A 22,820-nucleotide genomic window follows, 5' to 3' on the forward strand; every position below is an offset into this window, starting at 1 on the left:
ACATGTGTGAACAAATGTGCTCAAGTATATGTGATGAGAGATAAAGATCAAACTAAGAGCAGAGTGGAATATAAACTGAAGAAATGACTCAAGTTCACACATTTATTTTTGCGACCGTGTGATCAGTTTATTTTTCGTCTCATTTCACACTCATTGTTTTTTCCACTCCAGTGGTCAGCGTCTTCTTCGAACTGTTTGACAGTGTGTTTTCACCCACAGCCGTGATGAGAGCGATTGTTTGTCAGCTTTTAAAAAGATATTTTTAAAGTTTAATTGTGAATTCACTGAATATTACACCAATTTTCTAATAGTGTTTTCTTTGAATGGTCTGGTAGTTTCTCTAGTGTTTATTATATGGATAAAAGTGTCTGCTAAATGATTACATGTAAGTAAATGTAGAATCCAGAAATAAAACGAAGTGGTTTAATATCTTGAAAAGCAGTGCATGTTATTGTCAGTGGATATTGTGTATGGATCTGTTATTCTCAGTGGTTATATCAGTCTTGGTGCTCATGTGAAGCTAAATCAAGACACCTGAAATAGTTTTAACTGTGTTTACATGTATTTATTTTTCAAGACTAACAGAATAATTGTGTAAAATCACATAAACTGTGAGTAGAAATGCATATGAAAGGGACAAGAAGGAGGCTGAAGAATTTAAAAATGATATTAAAGCATTTTTATTTAAAATTGTACAAAAGGAGGCATGTAGAAATGTGGAAAAATGTGAAATATAGATATATCTTGCATATAAACTTTTAAGAACTTTATAAAATGTCACAGAGAGAGAGAGACAGAGAGAGAGAGAGACAGAGACACAGAGAGAGAGAGAGAGAGAGAGAGCGAGAGAGAGACAGAGAGAGAGAGAGCTGTTAGTGAAATAACACATTAGTTGGTGCTTCAACAGAGACAAACAAGACTGACAAATCTATTGAAAACATGATTTGTTCACTGCCATGTCGTGATTACTGTTATTACGAGATGAGAAACACATGATTTTATTTGTTCATGTCATCAGATTCAGAATTATGTGCTTCTGTCACAACATTATTGATCCCAAAATGAATCTCCAGCAGTCAGGAAGAAGTTGGAGCTCTCAGAAAATTACAAATTACAAATTATAATATACGGTAATTACAGTAATTACGATGTGGCGTGAACACAACAAGCATAAATAAAATAAATCAAAAACACTGTTAAAATCTCCTCAATTAAAATCCATTAATATGACATTATTAATGTATAATATTTGACCTTTTGACATGGACTGTGAACACCACAGCCATTAACTGACAAAAATCCTTCACAGAAACTTTATATTAAACAAAACACAAATAAAAGCACATTTGGAACAGTGTTTTTTCTTCTTCTTCTTCTTCTTTTTTTTTTTTTTTTTTGGCAAATTTGATTTCATTTATTACTTATCCCTGAGTCTTAAAAAATTATTACTTTAAAAAAAAACAAAAAAAAAAACGGCTTAATATTACATAATTTGGTCACAATTAAAAAATGAGAAAAAAATAAATATTAAAATATATAAAATATTATATAATTATATACAGTTTTTCCATATTATTTGTAATTTAATGTAATTTAATTATTTAATGTAATTTAATAATATCTGTAACAGAAAACATCTGGCTCAATGCAAAACAAGTGCTGGATGTCATTCAGCTAATATGATGCAGGCCGGTATTTATGTATAACTTTAAAATTATTGGGAAATCTTTCAAATGATCAAGATCTGATCAACATCTCGAGACTCCTGCGTACACCACATTATCCTCCTCTCTAGGCCTCTGAAAGAAAACACAAAAGCACCGTTCATCAATGTATTCATCACATTATTGGCACATCTATCAATCCTCTTGCCACAAGCACAGAAAATACAGCAGAAATACTTTTGTCAGCAATTTCCTCACAACAGGTCCCAAGTGTTATGAAAAGAAGTTTATTCAAGTGTGCTATTAGTATACTTCTTTAAACTAAAAATAAGAGTGTATACTTTCAGTCTACTTTGTATGTACTTCTCAGAAGTAAACTTAAAATCACATTGAAGTATACTTGACTTATACTAACAGAAAAACTATATTTGGCCTATACTTCTACTCCAGCAATCCATGTTTTGTTGTTATATGTTAGGGGGCGCTATTACAAATCTTGTAAATCAAATAAAAACACAAGCATAATTCAAATTATACACATTCGTCTCCAGGAAAGGATCAGATCGGAAATATAATGCTGAGACATCTTGAAGATGGGGCTGTGGGGAAAATTTTCAAATTGTATAATAGAGTGTGAGAGGAAGGAAGACTACCAAAAGCTTGGAAAGAATCTATAATAATTCCTATAAGGAAGCAGGGAAAAGACCCTTCAAAACCTTCTAATTATAGACCAATAGCTCTTACGTCACATGTTTGTAAAATTATGGAAAGGATGATTACGGAAAGGTTGATGAATTTATTGGAAAAGAGAGGAATAATGGAACAATAGATCAGAACCCAATATTCCCAGTATATACAGATGAATCAAAAGATCCAGAGCGTCAGATAACTGGGGCTGCTTTTTTAGTTCCAGACAGTGGAATCAGTGGAATAAAGTGAACTTCAAATAGTTTGGCAGTCTGTACTGTAGAAATGATAGCAATAGAATAATGTTAGGTCATTCAAATTTAAATAACACACTTAAAATTACAGGGAAACGTCCAGACGGATCATGTGAACAATGTCATGCTGAAGAAACACCACATGTGATTCTTGAATGTATGAAGTATGAACAAGAAAGGAACAATATGATAGAAGAAATAAAGAAAAATGGAATTCAAGAATTTAAAGGTTTAAATAAAATGATCAAGTGAAAATAGTAAAAAATAGTATAAAGCTATAAAGAATAAAGAATAAATAGTAAATTTTTCTTTGATTTTATTAGGGAAACGATGCTGATAAATACAATATAAATCTCTGTTCCACATTGAATCCAGTTCAGAGTTAGTCTTTTCTCAGATTTTTGTTCAAAATGTTGTTTATTTGTTTATTTATTAAACTTACATTCAAGTGTTGATAAAAAAAATTGCATGAAGCTTAAAATGATTTGTCGATGTTGTTATCGTTTAAAAGCAGAGGCCGCGTTCTTTCTTTTGATATACTGTATTGTATGTTCAGATATTCATATAACAAATTATTCTGGGGGCCATGAAAGTTTTGTGAAAATGATAAAAAAAATGTTGGTGCTGGCTGGCAACTATTTAAAAAAAAAATGCTGGCGGGGAAGAGTTCAAGTACAGTTGAAGGTATATTTCATATATAAAATGCAATACTTAAATATAGGGACATAGTAGCATAAAGTATGATGTTGAGTTCACTTAAAAAAAAGCTTACAAGTATACTTGCTGTATAAAACTAAGTAGTTTACTGAGAGTATTCTTTAAAGGCCCACTGAAGTGTCTCGGAAAGCACAGCTTTATTCACTGTGTTGATGTAATTTCCAATGAAACAGGAAGACAGGGCAGGATATATCTAGAAGCTCCTCCCCTTTTTTAAGAATAGCCAATAGCGTTTTGCCTAGATCACAGCTCGGCCAGAGCCGTTGAGCTCATAAAACCCAATTTTCCTCATAATCTCTAACCGTTTCTCCTGCATATTTTTTTAAAAATATAGCATTGTTTGTAGAATTCAAATGTGTCTGAACGTTTGTGGTCTGAGCCGACTCACACGTGTGATTCACTCTGTGTTCTCGTGTCTCTGGACCAGAGCAGACTGGCTCATGCTTTGGCAGTTCATGTGACACTAACGTGTAAACAGACTTCATGCGCGTTCAAGAAAAGCATATTTACTCTGTCTGAATCGTTCCCTATCCTCTATATAGTGCACTATATGCCATTCACCACATAGAAACTAGTAAATGTATGAACAAATGACCGGTTTCAGCCGAGGCTTCAGCATCTGTAAGTGTAGGAGGAGGCGGGACTTCAGATTCTAGAGAGCATTTGATTGGTCATAAGATTTGATGAGAAGCTGAAGTGTGATGTGATGTCATGAAAATCCGTGATCCATTTTAGCAGAAGTGAGAGACTGTAAGTTTTGAATGCTTATATCTAAATGCAAATTTTGTCATTGTTTTGGATCACACCAGCTTATTCATAACTTTAACTAGTAAAATATCAGAATACCTATAAGTTCACTTCTATCTTCTTTGATGACCAGCTGACCTTAAAAGAACACATTGCAAAGACGAGCTCGGTCATTCAGATTTTCACTACACAACATCAGGAAAATCAGGCTCTTTCTAACAGAACATGCAACACAACTTCTCGTCCAGGCCCTGGTTATTTCTAGGCTTGATTACTGCAGTGCTCTTCTGGCTGGACTTCCATCATGTGCAAAACAAACCTCTACAAATGATTCAGAACGCTGCAGCACGTCTTGTCTTTAACGAGCCCAAAAGAGCCCACGTCACGCTTCTCTTCATCTCTCTTCACTGGCTACCACCTGCTGCTCGCATCAAGTTCAAGGTGTTGACGCTTGCTTACAGATCTACCACAGGCTCAGCACCCTCCTACTTCCACTCACTCTTACGAGTCTATGCTCATTAAAAGAGCGAAGGCTTGTGGTACCATCACAGAGAGGCACTAAATCACTCTCCAGAACATTCTCATTCATTGTTCCTTGCTGGTGGAACGATCTTCCTGCCTTTATCCGGAATGCAGAATCCCTGGCAATATTCAAAAGACAGCTGAAAACTCATCTCTTTCGGGAGCACTTAACCTCCATTATTTAACCTCCCTATTCTTTTTTTTTTTTTTTAATCCCTCCCTATTCTGGCTTATGATAATCTGAGCACTGCCTAAGACTTGTATGGTGAGCACTTCTTGTGTCCATTTGCCTCGTCATGATGAATCGCTTGTTGTATCCCTCACTTGTAAGTCGCTTTGGATAAAAGTGTCTGCCAAATGAATAAATGTAAATGTAGTATAGTTGCAGTTCAAAGTCAAAGTTTATTTATAAAGAACTTTTTTAAAACAGCAAGTGTTTATCAAAGTGCTGTACACACATAAGATAAAAATATAAAAGATACAAACAGTCAACACCATGAAAGAAGACACTAAAACACAATAAAAACAATAAAAGAAAGCAGCTCTCACATAGCGTCAAATGCCAGACTATAAAAATAAGCTTTTAGGCTAGATTTAAAAGCAGCAAGTGTTTGAGCCTGTCTAATGTAGAGGGGCAAACTATTCCAAAGCTTCGGGGCAGCCGCTGCAAAGGCTTGGTCACCCCTGCTCTTCAACTTTACCTGTGGGACAGCTAAAAGCAAATGGTCAGCAGACCTAAGTGCTCTTAACGGAGCATGCAGATTGATCAAATCCGAAAGATACCTTGGTGCTAAACCATTAAGAGATTTAAAAACAAGTACCAAAAATTTTAAATTGAATCCTATAATGGACAGGTAGCCAGTGAAGAGACGCGAGAACGGGGGTGATGTGTTCCCGCTTTCGTGTACCCGTCAACAGGCGAGCTGCATTCTGGACCATCTGCAGTCTGGAGAGAGAGGCCTGACTACCTAAATAGAGGCCATTACAATAATCTATGCGACTTGAAATAAAAATATGTACAATTCTTTTAAAGTCTTTAAGAGACAAGAAAGATTTCATCTTGGTGAGTTGTCTCAATTTGGAAAAAAACTAGATTTAACTACCGAGTTAATCTGTTTGTCTAATTTAAAAAAAACACTCCATGATAACACCCAAGTTTTTTACATAGGGCTTCACAAATGGTTTCAATCCACCAAGGTTTAAATCTACTGACTCACAGGTACCCCCCGGCATAAACAACATAACTTCTGTTTTCTTTTCATCAAAATTGAGGAAATTAGTGCCATCCAGTTCAAACTAAAAACGTAGATTTAAACTAGTTGGGTCCTCAATTCTTACTACTGTTACACTTAAAGTATACTTAAAAGTATATACTAAAAAGTGGGCCAATTTACTCCCAAGCAGTATTGAAATAGTACACTACAAGTATACTGCTAGTACAAAGTATACTTACTACATAAAGTATACTTAAAAATATACTTGAACATTACTTAAGAATACTTCTTTTTTTTTTAAGCATACTTCTTTGTAAGGGTAAGGATGGATTTCATGTAGTATTTCAGTATTTTTCTATTTGTTTATTTTTTTTTTTTTCCCAAAATATTCAGGTAGTGACAACTGCATATAAAAAAATTCTAAGCAATTATGAAACTGAACTGAACAATTAACTGTAATACACCCCACTTTCAGTTTCCGTAAATGTTGGTTTAAAAGCTGCCAGTAAATCCACAAAAGAAGAATTCCCGTCAAAATCAAATAAGCTGCTGCTGTGAATAAGGTCTGTAGGCCTAAACTGGAAATAAGCGACATACCAAAATATCATGACGCGCACATGCCTACTTTATTATATCCATAATCTCCATAAACAAGTGGTCCGTGAAAAAGTATAAGAAAAACTGTAAAAATGTATAATAATAATAATAATAAGTAAATAAATTATATTAAATAAACATGGAAAAGCCTAGAAAAAAAACATAAAAATGTTAAATATATATATATATATATATATATATATATATATATGTGTGTATATATATATATATATATATATATATATATATATATATATATATATTTAAATAAATAAATAAATAAATAAATGAAACATGATTAAATTTTTAAATTAACATGATAAAAACAAAAAATAAACAAATACATTTAAAATAAATATATTAGATAGTAAGTAAATAAATAATAAATAAATGTTAAATTAACATATGATGAAAATGTAAAAATTGAATAAAATTAAAATAAATCAATTAGATATAAATAAGTAAATAAATAAAATTAACTCCATAAACATACAAAAAGTCTGAGAAAAACTGTAAAAATGTATAATAATAATAATAATAATATATTAAATATATAATATATTAAATAAACATGGAAAAGTCTAGAGAAAACCATAATATAAAATTAATTAATTAAAATAAATAAATAAATAAAACACTACTAAACATTAAATTAACATGATAAAAAACCAGAGAATACATAATTATATAAATTAGATTAAAATAAGTAAATAAAGTTATTAAATGTTAAATTAACATGATTAAAATGTAAAAATGCAGAGAAAAACTGTAAAAGAATTAAAACAAATAAGATTAAAATCTAGAGAAAACTGTATTAGATAAAGTAAATGAATAAAAAAATGTTATTACAATAAAATTATTAGTTATTAGTCTATTAAACTAATGTTTATAATAAATAACATTTAAATAAATATTTAAATAAATAAATAATACATTTATCAGTATTATAGTGAGAAGAAAATAATGTAACTTCAAAGATATTTTAAGATTTATAATATTACATATTCCAGTATATTAAATGGGCAGATGCATTTTAAATTTCAGGATGGTGGTCCTTATTTCCTCATATTTCAGGATCCACTTCTGAAGTGTGAAAAGCCTGATTTAGAGGATTCACTGCTGTATTTTAAAGTTGTGTGTCAGCGGACTAATGTTTGTGTGTCTCTAAATGATGGTCTACAGTGTAAATCCACAAACACATCTACTGCTTTATAAATATATGTTGAGCTGCTGCTGTGTGTGTGAATCATTAAACACACACACACACACACACACACAGTAAAATCAGACTGAAACAACACAGAGACACACCATACACTGAAATCAAAGATCTTACCGGTTTATTTCTGTTTCTTTTGTAGAATGTGGGATCAGCGTAAGTGATCTCTTCTGCTTGAGTCTCTGTTTCAACAATAATGACAGAAACAAACACTCAGAGAGATGATGTTTGAGAATTATACACACACATATACATACAGGCAGGGCTTGACATAAACACCCACCAACCCGCCAAATGTGGGTAGATTTCAGCTGTGGTGGGTAAGACAGCCACTTCCACTAGACACTTTGGCGGGTGGAATATAATTTCAAATGAAAGGTAGCTAAACTCGTCGTAGCACAAAATTACAATCCGATCACAATTCGTTATCGATTAACTTGCAGTTAGTGAAGGCGGGATCGCGCTAAATGACACATAACAGAAGCGCTCTCTCGCGCGCGCGATCAGTTCTCCTCGCGCCTAAATAGTCAAATATATATACACACAGATGTCAAAATGTTCATCGTGTGGAGTATCTCGCGTGGATACAGTCGGTTATGGCTTAAGTGGATGTAAACAGGTGGGTAAAAACTGGATATGTGTCAGTATATTACGTACATGCATTCATCAGCCCAATTATCTATATGTCATTAATGTTAATCAAACAACAGAAGAAATAAATGTCAAATAAACCTACTGTATCTGAAAAAAGAGTTTAGGTTATTTCATTTACTATTGTAGCCTATTTGTAATTTGATAATTTGCTTCTTTGTTCTTTTTATATAGCCTAAAAAAAAAAAAAAACTTGATTATAAAATTTATCATATTATGGTCATATTACCCACCCCTAAAATATAATTTCCCAACAGCAAAGTTGTGGCCAGTGAAAATGCTGAGTGGCTAGTAACTTTGGAAAACCACTAGCCACAGTGGCTGGTGAGCAAAAAAGTTAATGTCAAGCCCTGCATACAGGTAATACTTGCCTTCTCTGTGTGTGTTTCTGTGTTTCCTGCAGATGCAGAAGATCCCGACAGCAGCAACAATCAACAGAGATCCAGCAGCAGCAGCAGCAGCAGAGATCAGCACTGTCAGAGAGACTGGAGGACATGAAAGAGACAGTCATTAGCCCAGATCAATGTGTGCAGAAACACCAGATATCATCAGTGAAGTACCTGCAGCACATGTGTGACAGAGTTGAGTGTTGTTGAGGTGTTGAGTCTGGTTTCTGATGGGATTGTTCAGCACACAGCTGTAGGAATCATCCACACACTCCAGATGGAGAAGAAGATCAGACCGGCTGCTGAGATCAGACACTCTGATGCTGGAGAATACACTGTTTCCTTTGAACCAGGAGAGAGTCACATGACTCACATTCACAGCTGAACACACCAATGAACATGATGATGATGATGATGATGAAGATGAAGAGTTACTGCTGATGACAGGAACAGGCAGACGAGCTGAAAACATGACAGAATAAATCAGATTCAGTAGAATCACTGTGATCTTTTCCAGTTTATTGATATTAAAAAAATTTAATTAAACAAGCTGATAAACAAATATTATACAGTTTAATCATAATGTATAATTAATAAATCAAACAGACAGTAATTCTCTCCTCACCATAGACAGTGAGATTGATCGTGTTGATCGTGTCTCTGCTGCTGGAGACTGTATAAAGTCCAGAGTCTGTGGTTCTGCTGTTGATGATGGTCAGAGATCCAGTCTGATCCAGTTTCAGTCTGTCTTTGAAACTCTCTTTATCAGTATCATAAAACACGCTCTTGTTGTTCTTCATTTTAGCTATGAGAATGTCACCAAACCTCCACTCGATCTCTTCATGTGTCTGTATTTGAGTGAGACTAGAGTTCAGAGAGACTGATTCTCCCTCAGTCACTGACTCTGACTTCACTGCATCAGCAACAAACACACCTGAACACAAACACACATAATAACTCGAATTAATTCTTCACTCATTTCAATATACAGTCAATGAAAGGGACAGCAGCATCAACAAAAATATCTGACTATATTAATTTTATACAACTGGAAAATATTAGAAGCAAAATGAATGATGGATTAATGTGTTTGTAGGCAAATGATAAAATAAACTGAAGTGAGGCCATAAAAATACTCACCAGCCTGACACAAGCACAAACTGATGAAAATAAACATTTTCTTTAGCAGTTTTTATGAAATAGTTTGACAACAGAACTGTGATAATAGTCGGATCCTGACACTCGTGAAAACGTTGAATGTTTCTTAAAGCGAATGAATCTGCGGGTCTGTTGGAAAGTGGTTCAGTGAAACTAAACTCCTCCCTTCAGATACTGCCATGCCTTCTCAAAATGAGTTAGAAAGGAGAGAATGGGAACTATTTCTAATAATATGATCAAAATATTATCCTTTATTAAAACAAGTGGTCAGTGGCTCTTAAAAAAGATTCATGAACTGAACTGAGTGTGTCAGACTCCAGACGTTCAGACATTCAGAGGCTCTCCAGGAACAACATCACATCAAATTTAGAGACATTTTTGCCCCAAACCTCTATTTATTTCAGATGCTGGGTTGTGTCCGTCAAGATCCAAAAGAAATGAAATGAAAGACTAATTCTGTTTTGAGAAAGAAAAAGTTCTGAAACTTAAAAGAATTACTGTCTGTGTGGGAGGAGCTACTGGACGAGTTTAACTGCTGGATTTCTCTAAAAATCTTCATTACACACTGGCAGAACAATCGACATTTTCAAGAGTGCAGGACTTGATTATTGTAACATTTCTGAAACTGTTAAAAAATGTTTGATACATTCATTTTCTTCTGGTTGTTCTCCTGGAGTCTGACTGGTAAGTATTTCTAGTTCTCTTTATATATTAATTTGTCCACATACAAGCCATTCTGAACTTTATTGTCTCCATCATTCATTTTTCCTCTAATATTGTCAAGTTTTATCAGACTAAACCTCCAAATGTGGTGTTTGTGTTTGTGTTCAGGTGTGTTTGTTGCTGATGCAGTGAAGTCAGAGTCAGTGACTGAGGGAGAATCAGTCTCTCTGAACTCTAGTCTCACTCAAATACAGACACATGAAGAGATCGAGTGGAAGTTTGGTGACATTCTCATAGCTAAAGTGAAGAACAACAAGAGCGTGTTTTATGATATTGATGATGAGAGATTCAGAGACAGACTGAAACTGGATCAGACTGGATCTCTGACCATCATCAACAGCAGAACCACAGACTCTGGACTTTATACAGTCTCCAGCAGCAGCAGAGACACGATCAACACGATCAATCTCACTGTCTATGGTGAGGAGAGAATTACTTATTTTATTTACAGTCCTAGTCAAGTTTACATTAACCTTGCAGAAACAAAATGCATGTTATTTTTGTTATTTATGTATGCTAAAAAGATTTGTTGGCTCAACATCCGTTACTTATCAAGAAAAACAGATTAAACTAATATATATATAATTTATAACTTACAAAATTTTAAGATACAAATTCTCACACAAAAATGTAAAATAAAAGTGTATGAAAAATAATTTAAGTAACATCAACTAGCATTACAACTTGGTTAAAATTAAGTAAACCTAACTTAAAATTTGACGTATTTGTGAGCTGCGTGATATGCAAATATTATATCCAGCCAATGAGCGAAGCTGGAGCCATTTTAAGTGATGTGATGAAGACAGCGAGAACTCTGTCAGGTAAACTGTCTTTAAAAACATTAAGTAAAATATTAGAGCTTGACCTTTTAAACATTCATAAACACTTGTTTGTGTTAGTGCGCTTCTAAACCGGAAGCACAATACGTTTTCTGAGGCGTGATGTGGTGACGATGGTGAAAGGAGGTAAGCTAACGTTTAGCTTTATATTAACAAAGTAAAACATTAGATTTTGACTTTTTAAACATTCATTAACACACATTTATATGTTAGATGGGTTTATTCCTAAACTGGAAGCACAACGCAACATTTTCTGAAGTACAATGTGGTGAAGATGGTGAAAGGAGGTAAGCTAAAGTTTAGCTTTATATTAACAAAATAAAATATGAGTGTGTCGTCTAACGTCCAGTTGTTTATTTCATTTGTAGTCATGGGGATTTGTTAAAGTCATAGTTTGAACTGCTACGAATTCTTCAGCAATTATGTGTTATTTATGAATACTTTGCAACTAGTTCTATCTATACATCAAGTTTGTACATGTGAGTTTATTGCACATGAATCAAGAAACCAGTTTGCACACAAGTATATTTTATAGATGTGCGCGCTTCCATTGAACAGATTGTTGAGTGCTTGCTTAAATGCATAGTGTTTGCATGTATTCATGAACATTGCATTAGATAAAAACTAACCAGGGTTGGGAAGGTTACTTTTAAAATGTATTTCACTACAGATCACAAAATAGATTACCCAAGTTTTTATAACTTAATAGCCTACTTTAGAATACTTTGGAATACTCATAAGTATGTAACACAAAAACAGGGTAATTGTGAGTTTTTATTTTATTTTTTTCTCAGAATTGCGTGATATAAAGTTGAAATTGCGATATTGAGAAAAGAAGTCAGAATTCTAAGGATAAAAACTTTTTGAGGAAAAAAGTCAGAATTGTGAGATATAAACGCACAATTGTCTAGTCAGAATTGTGAGAAAATTAGTGAGATTGTGAGATATAAATTTGTAATTTTTCAGAAAAAAAAGTCACTCAATTTATCACTCAATTCTGACTTCATAACTTGTAACTGTGAGATTAAATCTTCTAATTCTGACTTTATAAAATGCAATTGTGAGTTTAAATCTCACAATTGTGAGGAAAAAAGTCAGAATTGTGAGATTAAAAAGTCACAGTTACCTTTTTTCACAATTACAAGGGACACAAACAACTATCACAAAATATGAAAACAGTCATGGATCATCCAGGTAATGACAACACAGTTAAGATTCAAGGGTATGTACCTTTTTGAATGGGGCAATTTTTATAAAAATTCAGTCATTTGGTCTTGTGGAATGTATGTAAACATCTGTTATGTGAAAAAGCTTATTCAAGACAGTACTAAATAACATGCAGTTTTTATGATCCCTCTTATTTAGTTAAAATTATTAAAATGATGCATATTCTGCAGGGGAATTAAACTTATGAGCAGAACTGTAGCTTAGGATGATTATGCAGACTGTCCGAGTCAGAGAATCACCAGTTGTTTACATGAATTGCCCGTCACAGTTTACATTCATGTTTAAATGAAATAAATGACATTAAAAATCAAAGTAATCACTTTGATCATTTAAAATACTTTTCGAATGTAACTGTAATTTGATTACCATCCATTTAAAATGTAACTGTAATGAAATACAGTTACTCAAATTTTGTATTTTATATACGTAACTGAGTTAGTTAACTTGAGTTTTCACTCAGCTCCAAAAAGAATATATAATTAAAGCCACAAGCAGCGAAGAAAGGGCCCTCGCACCACCCAGTGGCCTTAGGAAAACTGTGAACAGTGGGCGATATTCATTTAAGTGGATAAATAGAGGAGAAATATGGCAAGGCCATTTTGATGCACCACACTTCCTGCTTCCAGCAGGTGGCACTTTGACTATAAATGAATATTGTCATGTAGATGTCTTTAGGCCCGGACTATTATCAAACATGTGAAGTTTGGGGCAGATCAGACACTGTATCTGGAAATGGCAAAAAATTGCACAAATTTTGCAGAGAAAATTCAAATTATCTCACTTCCTGTTGGTTTTCAGATTTTGCACCCAGGGGCTTTTTTGTAGGTATTGGGCAGTTAGATCTGTCTACTGAATTTCATACCTGTACGTGAAACGTAGTGCAAAGGGCGCTTGATTGAAATTTTGTAGGTGGCGCTATCGAGCCATTTTGCCACACCTAATTCTGAAACCCATATCAAATGTAAATTTTCACCACTTCTGATGTGTGTGCAAAGTTTCATGAGTTTTTGAGCATGTTTAGGCCCTCAAAAATTAGATTCATTTCAGAGAAGAAGAAGAATTGACTCAGCAATTACAATAGGGTCCTCACACCATCAGTGCTCAGGCCCTAATAAAAACTTAAAAAGCTAGCCTAATCATATTTTATGTTGTTCAATACTGTTATTTTTCTCTCCATTCATCTTAGTGTGAACAGTTGTGGAGCAAAAATAGCAGGATATGGTGGATCCTGTTAGAACAATTTCTGAAGGTAACATTTTTTGTTAATTTCACACTTGATTATTAATTGTTTTTGAAAAAATGGCTTTGCCAAAAAAAAGAAAAAAAAAGAAAAAAGGTGAACCTGCATATTTTCTGCATTTTGGGTGATTTGTCTGCTTTGAAGACATATTTTTCTCAGTCAGTTTAGATATAAAAGCTTGTGTGTATCCACCATAAAAATCCATTTTTTGTTTCACGTACTTCTCAGACCAAACCTGTTCAGATATACAGAGAAGTTGATTCAGTGTTTAATGTTGTACCTCTCTGACAACACTAATGATCTCATCAGGCATCACCAGGTGAGTGTCTGAACACATCTAACACTATATATGGCAGTGGTTTATAATCCTGGTCTTGGGGACCCCTGTTCTGCACATTTTTGCATGTCTCCCTTATTTAACACTTATTGATTCAGATCATCAGCTCGTCCGGAGAGAGCTCCATGAACTCAGCTGAGCGTGTCAGATAAGAGAGACATAAGTCCTTGTCGACAGTAACTGTTTCTCATGGGGACGTAAGATATTTTCAGCATTTACAGGGGATGGTTGGTGATTATATTGCTGCCCGAATCCAGAATGTCAGTGTTTTTCTCTCACCACCCACATAAAAATGCCTGGCTGAACTGACTACTGTTTTTTGACAGTTACCAAGGCCGTGTGGTAATTTAATTGCCGTCTGAATCAACATCTCTGAGTTTACCAGAACAGATTGATACAAAATTCACTGTTTAAATCCTTTTTGCACCATATAAGTGTTGAGCTTCGCTGTAATTTGCATGCAGTTAAAAGATACATTTAATACAGAAATGTTGGAAAGTATTTACAAAAGCAATATTCATCACCGCTCCACCACAGCATTAATAATTTAATCGATAAAACTTATCAGTGATTGATTAAGCAAGGTTCATTAGGCATCATTAGGGTGAGTGGTTATGCACCATAAACGAGCAGCAGACGCAGGAAATAATTGGGATAATTTTACTTCAAATGAAGGTAAATGAGGCTGTAGTGTTATGGGGCATCAACATGCAGATGGCAGAAAGATTGTCAAATAGTAAAAATACACTCCAAATTTTCCGTGATGAAAAGAACACTTACAGGTGCTGGTCATATAATTAGAATATCATCAAAAAGTTGATTTATTTCACTAATTCCATTCAAAAAGTGAAACTTGTATATTATATTCATTCATTACACACAGACTGATATATTTCAAATGTTTATTTCTTTTAATTTTGATGATTATAACTGACAACTAAGGAAAATCCCAAATTCAGTATATCAGAAAATTAGAATATTGTGAAAAGGTTCAATATTGAAGACACCTGGTGCCACACTCTAATCAGCTAATTAACTCAAAACACCTGCAAAGGCCTTTAAATGGTCTCTCAGTCTAGTTCTGTAGGCTACACAATCATGGGGAAGACTGCTGACTTGACAGTTGTCCAAAAGACGACCATTGACACCTTGCTCAAGGAGGGCAAGACACAAAAGGTCATTGCAAAAGAGGCTGGCTGTTCACAGAGCTCTGTGTCCAAGCACATTAATAGAGAGGCGAAGGGAAGGAAAAGATGTGGTAGAAAAAAGTGTACAAGCAATAGGGATAACCGCACCCTGGAGAGGATTGTGAAACAAAACCCATTCAAAAAATGTGGGGGAGATTCACAAAGAGTGGACTACAGCTGGAGTCAGTGCTTCAAGAACCACTACGCACAGACATATGCAAGACATGGGTTTCAGCTGTCGCATTCCTTGTGTCAAGCCACTATTGAACAACAGACAGCGTCAGAAGCGTCTCGCCTGGGCTAAAGACAAAAAAGACTGGACTGCTGCGGAGAGCTCCAAAGTTATGTTCTCTGATGAAAGTAAATTTTGCATTTCCTTTGGAAATCAGGGTCCCAGAGTCTGGAGGAAGAGAGGAGAGGCACACAATCCACGTTGCTTGAGGTCCAGTGTAAAGTTTCCACAGTCAGTGATGGTTTGGGGTGCCATGTCATCTGCTGGTGTTGGTCCACTGTGTTTTCTGAGGTCCAAGGTCAACGCAGCCGTATACCAGGAAGTTTTAGAGCACTTCATGCTTCCTGCTGCTGACCAACTTTATGGAGATGCAGATTTCATTTTCCAAGAGGACTTGGCACCTGCACACAGTGCCAAAGCTACCAGTACCTGGTTTAAGGACCATGGTATCCCTGTTCTTAATTGGCCAGCAAACTCGCCTGACCTTAACCCCATAGAAAATCTATGGGGTATTGTGAAGAGGAAGATGCGATATGCCAGACCCAACAATGCAGAAGAGCTGAAGGCCACTATCAGAGCAACCTGGGCTCTTATAACACCTGAGCAGTGCCACAGACTGATCGACTCCATGCCACGCCGCATTGCTGCAGTAATTCAGGCAAAAGGAGCCCCAACTAAGTATTGAGTGCTGTACATGCTCATACTTTTCATGTTCATACTTTTCAGTTGGCCAAGATTTCTAAAAATCCTTTCTTTGTATTGGTCTTAAGTAATATTCTAATTTTCTGAGATACTGAATTTGGGATTTTCCTTAGTTGTCAGTTATATTCATCAAAATTAAAAGAAATAATCATTTGAAATATATCAGTCTGTGTGTAATGAATGAATATAATATACAAGTTTCACTTTTTGAATGGAATTAGTGAAATAAATCAACTTTTTGATGATATTCTAATTATATGACCAGCACCTGTATAATAGCAAAACAACCTTTTGCAAATTAGCATAAATCACATTGATTCATTTTTCAATCCTACTAGCGGAAAAAAAAAAAAAAAAAAAAAAAAAAAAAGGCCGGTGAGGGAGCTGGTGTGTTGAGTGAAATTGGCACTCCCTGTACTGCAGTTTCAAGGTTAATGATTAATTGATTTTTAATTTAAATGACGGTGGATCATGGGAATTTGTGTAAATTAACATCCCTACTTCAAAACTCAATAATCAACTTAATAATGGAAGTAAATCAATTTCACCCCCAATAAAACAAATGAAACAAACTGTAACATTTATTTATTAAATATAAAGGTGTTTTCTTGTTATTTCAAAACATTGTAACTCATTTTGTGTTATATAAATGTTTTACAGTGGGAAAAATATAAAACAATCTGGAACTACAAAGTAATGCAAGTAAATACACATTTGCTATGCTTTTCTTTAGGATGGTCATGGTGACCTTGAGGAACTGGAACAGCACACACACTGATCACGAAGGTGGATTCATGGATGATGGGAACTTTCTTTTTGTCAAATTGTCACATTTTTTTTTTTTTTTTCAGAAGTACTACAGTCATGATTTTTGGTTTCAGACTATATAAGTTGTTGTTGTTTCCAGAGTAGTATTGCAATCTCTGTCAAAAAACCTAAAATGCTTTATTTCTGTACTAATTGTGTGAAAACCTTTTGTTGAAATGCTGTCCAAAAATGAAGTAAAATGCTTTGTTTTCTGCTAATTGTATGTTTTATTGGCTTATTCTAAAGACATTTAATGTTCTGGAACAGTACAGTAAGTTTTAAATTAAATTTCTAAGTTGTTTCAACACAACTTACTATTACTTGGTAGTTTGAACTGGTGTTTTTAAGTAAAAAATGTTGAGTAAACAAATATATTTAACAAATATACAAACCCGTTTCCAAAAAAGTTGGGACACTGTACAAATTGTGAATAAAAAAGGAATGCAATGATGTGGAAGTTTCAAATTTCAATATTTTATTCAGAATACAACATAGATGACATATCAAATATTTAAACTGAGAAAATGTATCATTTTAAGGGAAAAATAAGTTGATTTTAAATTTCATGGCATCAACACATCTCAAAAAAGTTGGGACAAGGCCATGTTTACCACTGTGTGGCATCCCCTCTTCTTTTTATAACAGTCTGCAAACGTCTGGGGACTGAGGAGACAAGTTGCTCAAGTTTAGGAATAGGAATGTTGTCCCATTCTTGTCTAATACAGGCTTCTAGTTGCTCAACTGTCTTAGGTCTTCTTTGTCGCATCTTCCTCTTTATGATGCGCCAAATGTTTTCTATGGGTGAAAGATCTGGACTGCAGGCTGGCCATTTCAGTACCCGGATCCTTCTTCTACGCAGCCATGATGTTGTAATTGATGCAGTATGTGGTCTGGCATTGTCATGCTGGAAAATGCAAGGTCTTCCCTGAAAGAGACGACGTCTGGATGGTAGCATATGTTGTTCTAGAACTTGGATATACCTTTCAGCATTGATGGTGCCTTTCCAGATGTGTAAGCTGCCCATGCCACACGCACTCATGCAACCCCATACCATCAGAGATGCAGGCTTCTGAACTGAGCGCTGATAACAACTTGGGTTGTCTTTGTCCTCTTTAGTCCGGATGACATGGTGTCCCAGTTTTCCAAAAAGAACTTCAAATTTTGATTCGTCTGACCACAGAACAGTTTTCCACTTTGCCACAGTCCATTTTAAATGAGCCTTGGCCCAGAGAAAACGCCTGCGCTTCTGGATCATGTTTAGATATGGCTTCTTTTTTGACCTATAGAGTTTTAGCCGGCAACGGCGAATGACACGGTGGATTGTGTTTTCTGGAAGTATTCCTGAGCCCATGTTGTGATTTCCATTACAGTAGCATTCCTGTATGTGATGCAGTGCTGTCTAAGGGCCCGAAGATCACAGGCATCCAGTATGGTTTTCCGGCCTTGACCCTTACGCACAGAGATTGTACCAGATTCTCTGAATCTTTGGATGATATTATGCACTGTAGATGAGGATAACTTCAAACTCTTTGCAATTTTTCTCTGAGAAACTCCTTTCTGATATTGCTCCACTATTTTTCGCCGCAGCATTGGGGGAATTGGTGATCCTCTGCCCATCTTGACTTCTGAGAGACACTGCCACTCTGAGAGGCTCTTTTTATACCCAATCATGTTGCCAATTGACCTAATAAGTTGCAAATTGGTCCTCCAGCTGTTCCTTATATGTATATTTAACTTTTCCGGCCTCTTATTGCTACCTGTCCCATCTGTTTTGGAATGTGTAGCTCTCATGAAATCCAAAATGAGCCAATATTTGGCATGACATTTCAAAATGTCTCACTTTCAACATTTGATATGTTATCTATATTCTATTGTGAATAAAATATAAGTTTATGAGATTTGTAAATTATAGCATTCCTTTTTTATTCACAATTTGTACAGTGTCCCAACTTTTTTGGAATCGGGTTTGTATAAGTACCTATAACAGTTTTTCTTGTTAGTTTTACATAAAATTGCTTCAAGTTGGATTTATTTAAAAAGTGTGGTGCAAAAACTGTGCATACATATTTTAAGTAAATCCAACACATCATTTTTTTTTGCAGTAATGACACAATATTAATAACCACTTATATGAAATTTCTCCAATATTTTTCAGCTCGTCTGCCTGTTCCTGACATCAGCAGAGACTCTTCACAATGTTCTTCATCATCATCATCATCATCATCATCATGTTCATTGGTGTGTTCAGCTGTGAATGTGAGTCATGTGACTCTCTCCTGGTTCAAAGGAAACAGTTCATTGTCCAGCATCAGTGTGTCTGATCTCAGCATCAGTCTCTCTCTACCTCTGGAGGTGGAATATGAGGATCAAAACACCTACAGCTGTGTGCTGAACAATCCCATCAGAAACCAGACTCAACACCTCAACAACACTCAACTCTGTCACACATGTGCAGGTACGACAGCAGAACTATATATTTTTTCACAAACTAAACAAAATTTCTATTTTAACATTGCTCATTTCTTGTCTCACAAGAGAGTATCCACTGTTGTGGCTTTACTGAAGCTGTGATCCGATTGGCTCTCTCTGCTGTGGTGGGTGTGGCTACTGTGGTTGTTCTGGTTTATGACATCAGATCCAGAAGTCTTCAACAGAAGAAGAGCGTCCAGAAATAACCATCAAACTCTGATTAATCTCTCAGGAAGATGGAGATGATCCAGAATGACTGGAGAGATTAAAGTATATTACAAGAAACCTTTTGAGTAAATAGCATTCATGAACAGACAGATAGATAGATAGATAGATAGATAGATATCACACCTGATTTAACTCATTGGCTCATTAGTAGAGACTGCAAGACCTGAAGTGTCAAATTAGGGAGACATACACAATGTGCAGGGCTGGTGCTAGCTACTCCAGGACAACCACTGATTTAAGTCAAATGTTAATTCATTTTATAAAATCTTAACGGTCCTTTAAAAAAATTAAAATACACTATACATTTTAGAACAGGATAACGTACAACATCATCCTGAAAACATCCAAAGAAGTATCAGTCACTGGTAATACATGTAACATAGATTAAAAAATTTCATCTGAATACACAATTATGTTTAAATGATCTTAAGAAAAGGAGGATGTCTTGTGTTTCCAGACCTGTAGTTACAACATCTACCAGCAATAGGATTTACTGAAAATACATAGAGGCCTACTGTGAAAATCCTCAAAATTTTAAAAGTTCAGTCACTAGTAGGCGCTACATCAGGGTCTGTATGAGAGACTCACTGTCTGAGAGAGTCATTGTTTCATCAGAATTCAATCGTCTCCTCAGTCTCAAATTTTTGGCAAAACAACACAAGCACAGATGATGGTTTAGACCCTGTAGCACTCATTATATTTCATAGTTCTATAATCTTCAAAAATGTTTAAAAGAAGCAAATTTAAATGTATTTGTTCAGTATTAAAAACAAAATTTCCCATGCACTGGTCAGTTTCTGCTCTGGTTTTCACACTTCATCTCTCTCTCACACATTCACATGCATAAAAGCAGAAGTAACTGCAGCTTTTGACACTTTTAGCTCCTGAGAGTTTCGGTGTCATGAAAGAATGATTATCAATGTTTATTTTATCAGAAGAGCATTAAACTGTAGCGTGTTAATCATTAAAGTGTCTCTAAACAAGAGGTGACAGTTAATTTTTAGAACATTAGCACATTAACACGTCCGTCTGTTCTATTTTAATTGTTAAAATTACCGAGGATCACTATTCTCCCCTAAAAGTGATCAGGCTGGGATCAAAATTGCTCATAACTCCTAAAGTTACAGGCTCAAGTGTCTTATGTCATTGAAATCCTTGGCTCAAGACGGATTCATACTTGATCATCCTGGCTAACTTTCACACTTCACGCCTTCTTCATGTTTTTCAGGTGCTTAAGGGATTGTTTATCACATAATTTCACACAACATTCATACCAAATCATTTTTTCTTCAGATGTTTATTGATTAATGTCAGTCTTTAACTTTAAAGACTTAACTTTATTTTATCTCAATGAATGGCATAGAAGATTTTATTTTCTGAATAAAAGTGTCTGTTAAAAATAGTTGTAAGTAAATACAGAATGTGAATGTGACCAGACAAAAGATGTTATTTTGAAATATAGTACACAATGAAATAGAGGATATCAGTGGAAATCATTTATATTATTGTTTATGTATATATTTATTTTGTATTTACAACAAAATATCAAACAGCAAAATGAGCAATAAACTACAAAATGGGAGTAAAGGTATAAGTGTCAAAGCAATAAAATATGAAGATTTTGAAATAAACGACTTGCATATAAACATTTTACACTTTAAAACATCACAGTGAGAGAGCTGTGAAAGAACATGTTCACTGAGCAGGTGAAGCTCAATCAGGTTCATACAGGCTCCAGCAGAGAAATACAAAACTGTCTGAACACATTACTATAGCAGAACAATCTACAAACATACACACAACAAAAGCACTGCTCAGAGCCCTGGAATAAAACCAGTCATTTCCTTTTTAACAGCCCTTCAACAGGAGCACATTTCTATCAGTGTCGCATGACGACTCCTGCGTATGCCACATCTTCTTGAGCTCTCTGTAAGAAAACAGATGTAGTTATCAAGAACAATACTGACCATTTATCATTTATTTTATACACACAAATACACATCTAGATCAAATCAGAGGCCCGTTTCAGAAAGGAGGTTAAGTGAAAACTCTGAGTATGTTAACCCTGAAATGAGGGAAAAACTGGGTTTTCTGCTGCAGAAATGGAGGTATATCAAACCCGAGTAAGCAGGGTAAGTCAAGCCTGTTTCTGAAAGAGAGGTAACTTATACTCAGAGAAAATGATATAAGATATTTAGTCTTGTTTCCCTGGGGGGATCTAAATTAAGTGCATTTCACTAAAGTAAAATTATCAATATCCGCCAGCGTGGTAATAAAAATAATCTTAATGCAAACGGAAAACAAGATTATTCGGAGTGTCTATTACTAAGTGCAAATTTACAATGTCAGACCAGGTTAAAATTGACACTCATTCTTGTGGCTGCAGTGGTGTAGGCAGTAGTGTGTTGGGTGTGGAGAATTAACTTGTGACGTGATTGACTGGGTTCGAATCGGCCTTCTGCCGAGCTTGCTATTCTCCCTTTTCCCATCACATATCACATCAGAAAGGCATTTATTTTCAATAAAAATGAAGAAAATGATCTAAAAGTGGAAGTAAATTGCCTATAGCGAGTGTTTAATAATGATAAAATCATTTACACTCTTATTATTGCATCCTGTTAAATTATTATTTTTTCTTCTTCTTTTTTTGAAAATGAAAATGAATATTAGTTCAATAACTTACCATTCTGCCAGTTTTCACCTTTGATATTATAACAGTGATAAGAATTAAACTTGTATTGACTCTGAAGTATGCGGACATCTTTTTGTCAGGTGCTGTTGCCATGGTGAATCGTAATATCGGAGCTCCATTGATCATGGCTTTTCATAGTCGTGGTGCACGTGCTTAACTCAGAGTTAACATACTCAGAGTCGATTGAACTAACTGAATTCAGCTGTTCTGAAACAGAAAACTCAAGAGTTTCCCATCTCGGAGTAAGTCAACTCAGAGTTCAAGTTTTAACTCAGAGTTGGTTGAACCTCCTTATTGAAACAGGCCCCAGATGTTTTGATC

General features: G+C 34.9%; 2 protein-coding genes across 7 annotated transcripts; one reads left to right on the plus strand and one right to left on the minus strand.

Annotated features, from left to right (window-relative positions):
* Positions 1-664: 664 nt before the first annotated feature.
* On the minus strand, positions 665-9,922 carry LOC127508066 (hepatocyte cell adhesion molecule-like). Its single transcript, XM_051885661.1, has 6 exons — positions 9,799-9,922; positions 9,284-9,592; positions 8,833-9,120; positions 8,644-8,757; positions 7,739-7,803; positions 665-1,799 (listed from the first exon to the last, which is right to left on the minus strand). Exons 1-6 carry the CDS (start codon positions 9,833-9,835, stop codon positions 1,749-1,751), a joined length of 864 nt encoding a protein of 287 aa, XP_051741621.1. The 5' UTR covers positions 9,836-9,922; the 3' UTR covers positions 665-1,748.
* On the plus strand, positions 9,680-20,593 carry LOC127508070 (SLAM family member 5-like). 6 transcript variants are annotated; one of them, XR_007928666.1, is made up of 9 exons: positions 9,680-10,500; positions 10,648-11,360; positions 11,439-11,504; positions 11,592-11,665; positions 13,792-13,854; positions 14,074-14,164; positions 17,037-17,089; positions 19,266-19,565; positions 19,646-20,593. XR_007928666.1 is itself a non-coding variant. In XM_051885668.1 (4 exons), the coding sequence occupies exons 1-4, from the start codon at positions 10,452-10,454 to the stop codon at positions 19,783-19,785; spliced, it is 801 nt and encodes a 266-aa protein (XP_051741628.1). In that variant the 5' UTR covers positions 10,030-10,451; the 3' UTR covers positions 19,786-20,593. The 6 variants fall into 6 exon arrangements, 1 of the variants encoding a protein (XP_051741628.1); XR_007928665.1 differs by having other exon boundaries at positions 9,685-10,500; positions 10,648-11,504; XR_007928667.1 differs by having other exon boundaries at positions 10,352-10,500; positions 10,648-11,504; positions 14,281-17,089.
* Positions 20,594-22,820: the final 2,227 nt, after the last annotated feature.

The sequence above is a fragment of the Ctenopharyngodon idella genome, chromosome 3 (assembly GCF_019924925.1).
Source record: "Ctenopharyngodon idella isolate HZGC_01 chromosome 3, HZGC01, whole genome shotgun sequence".
NCBI lineage: Eukaryota > Metazoa > Chordata > Actinopteri > Cypriniformes > Xenocyprididae > Ctenopharyngodon > Ctenopharyngodon idella.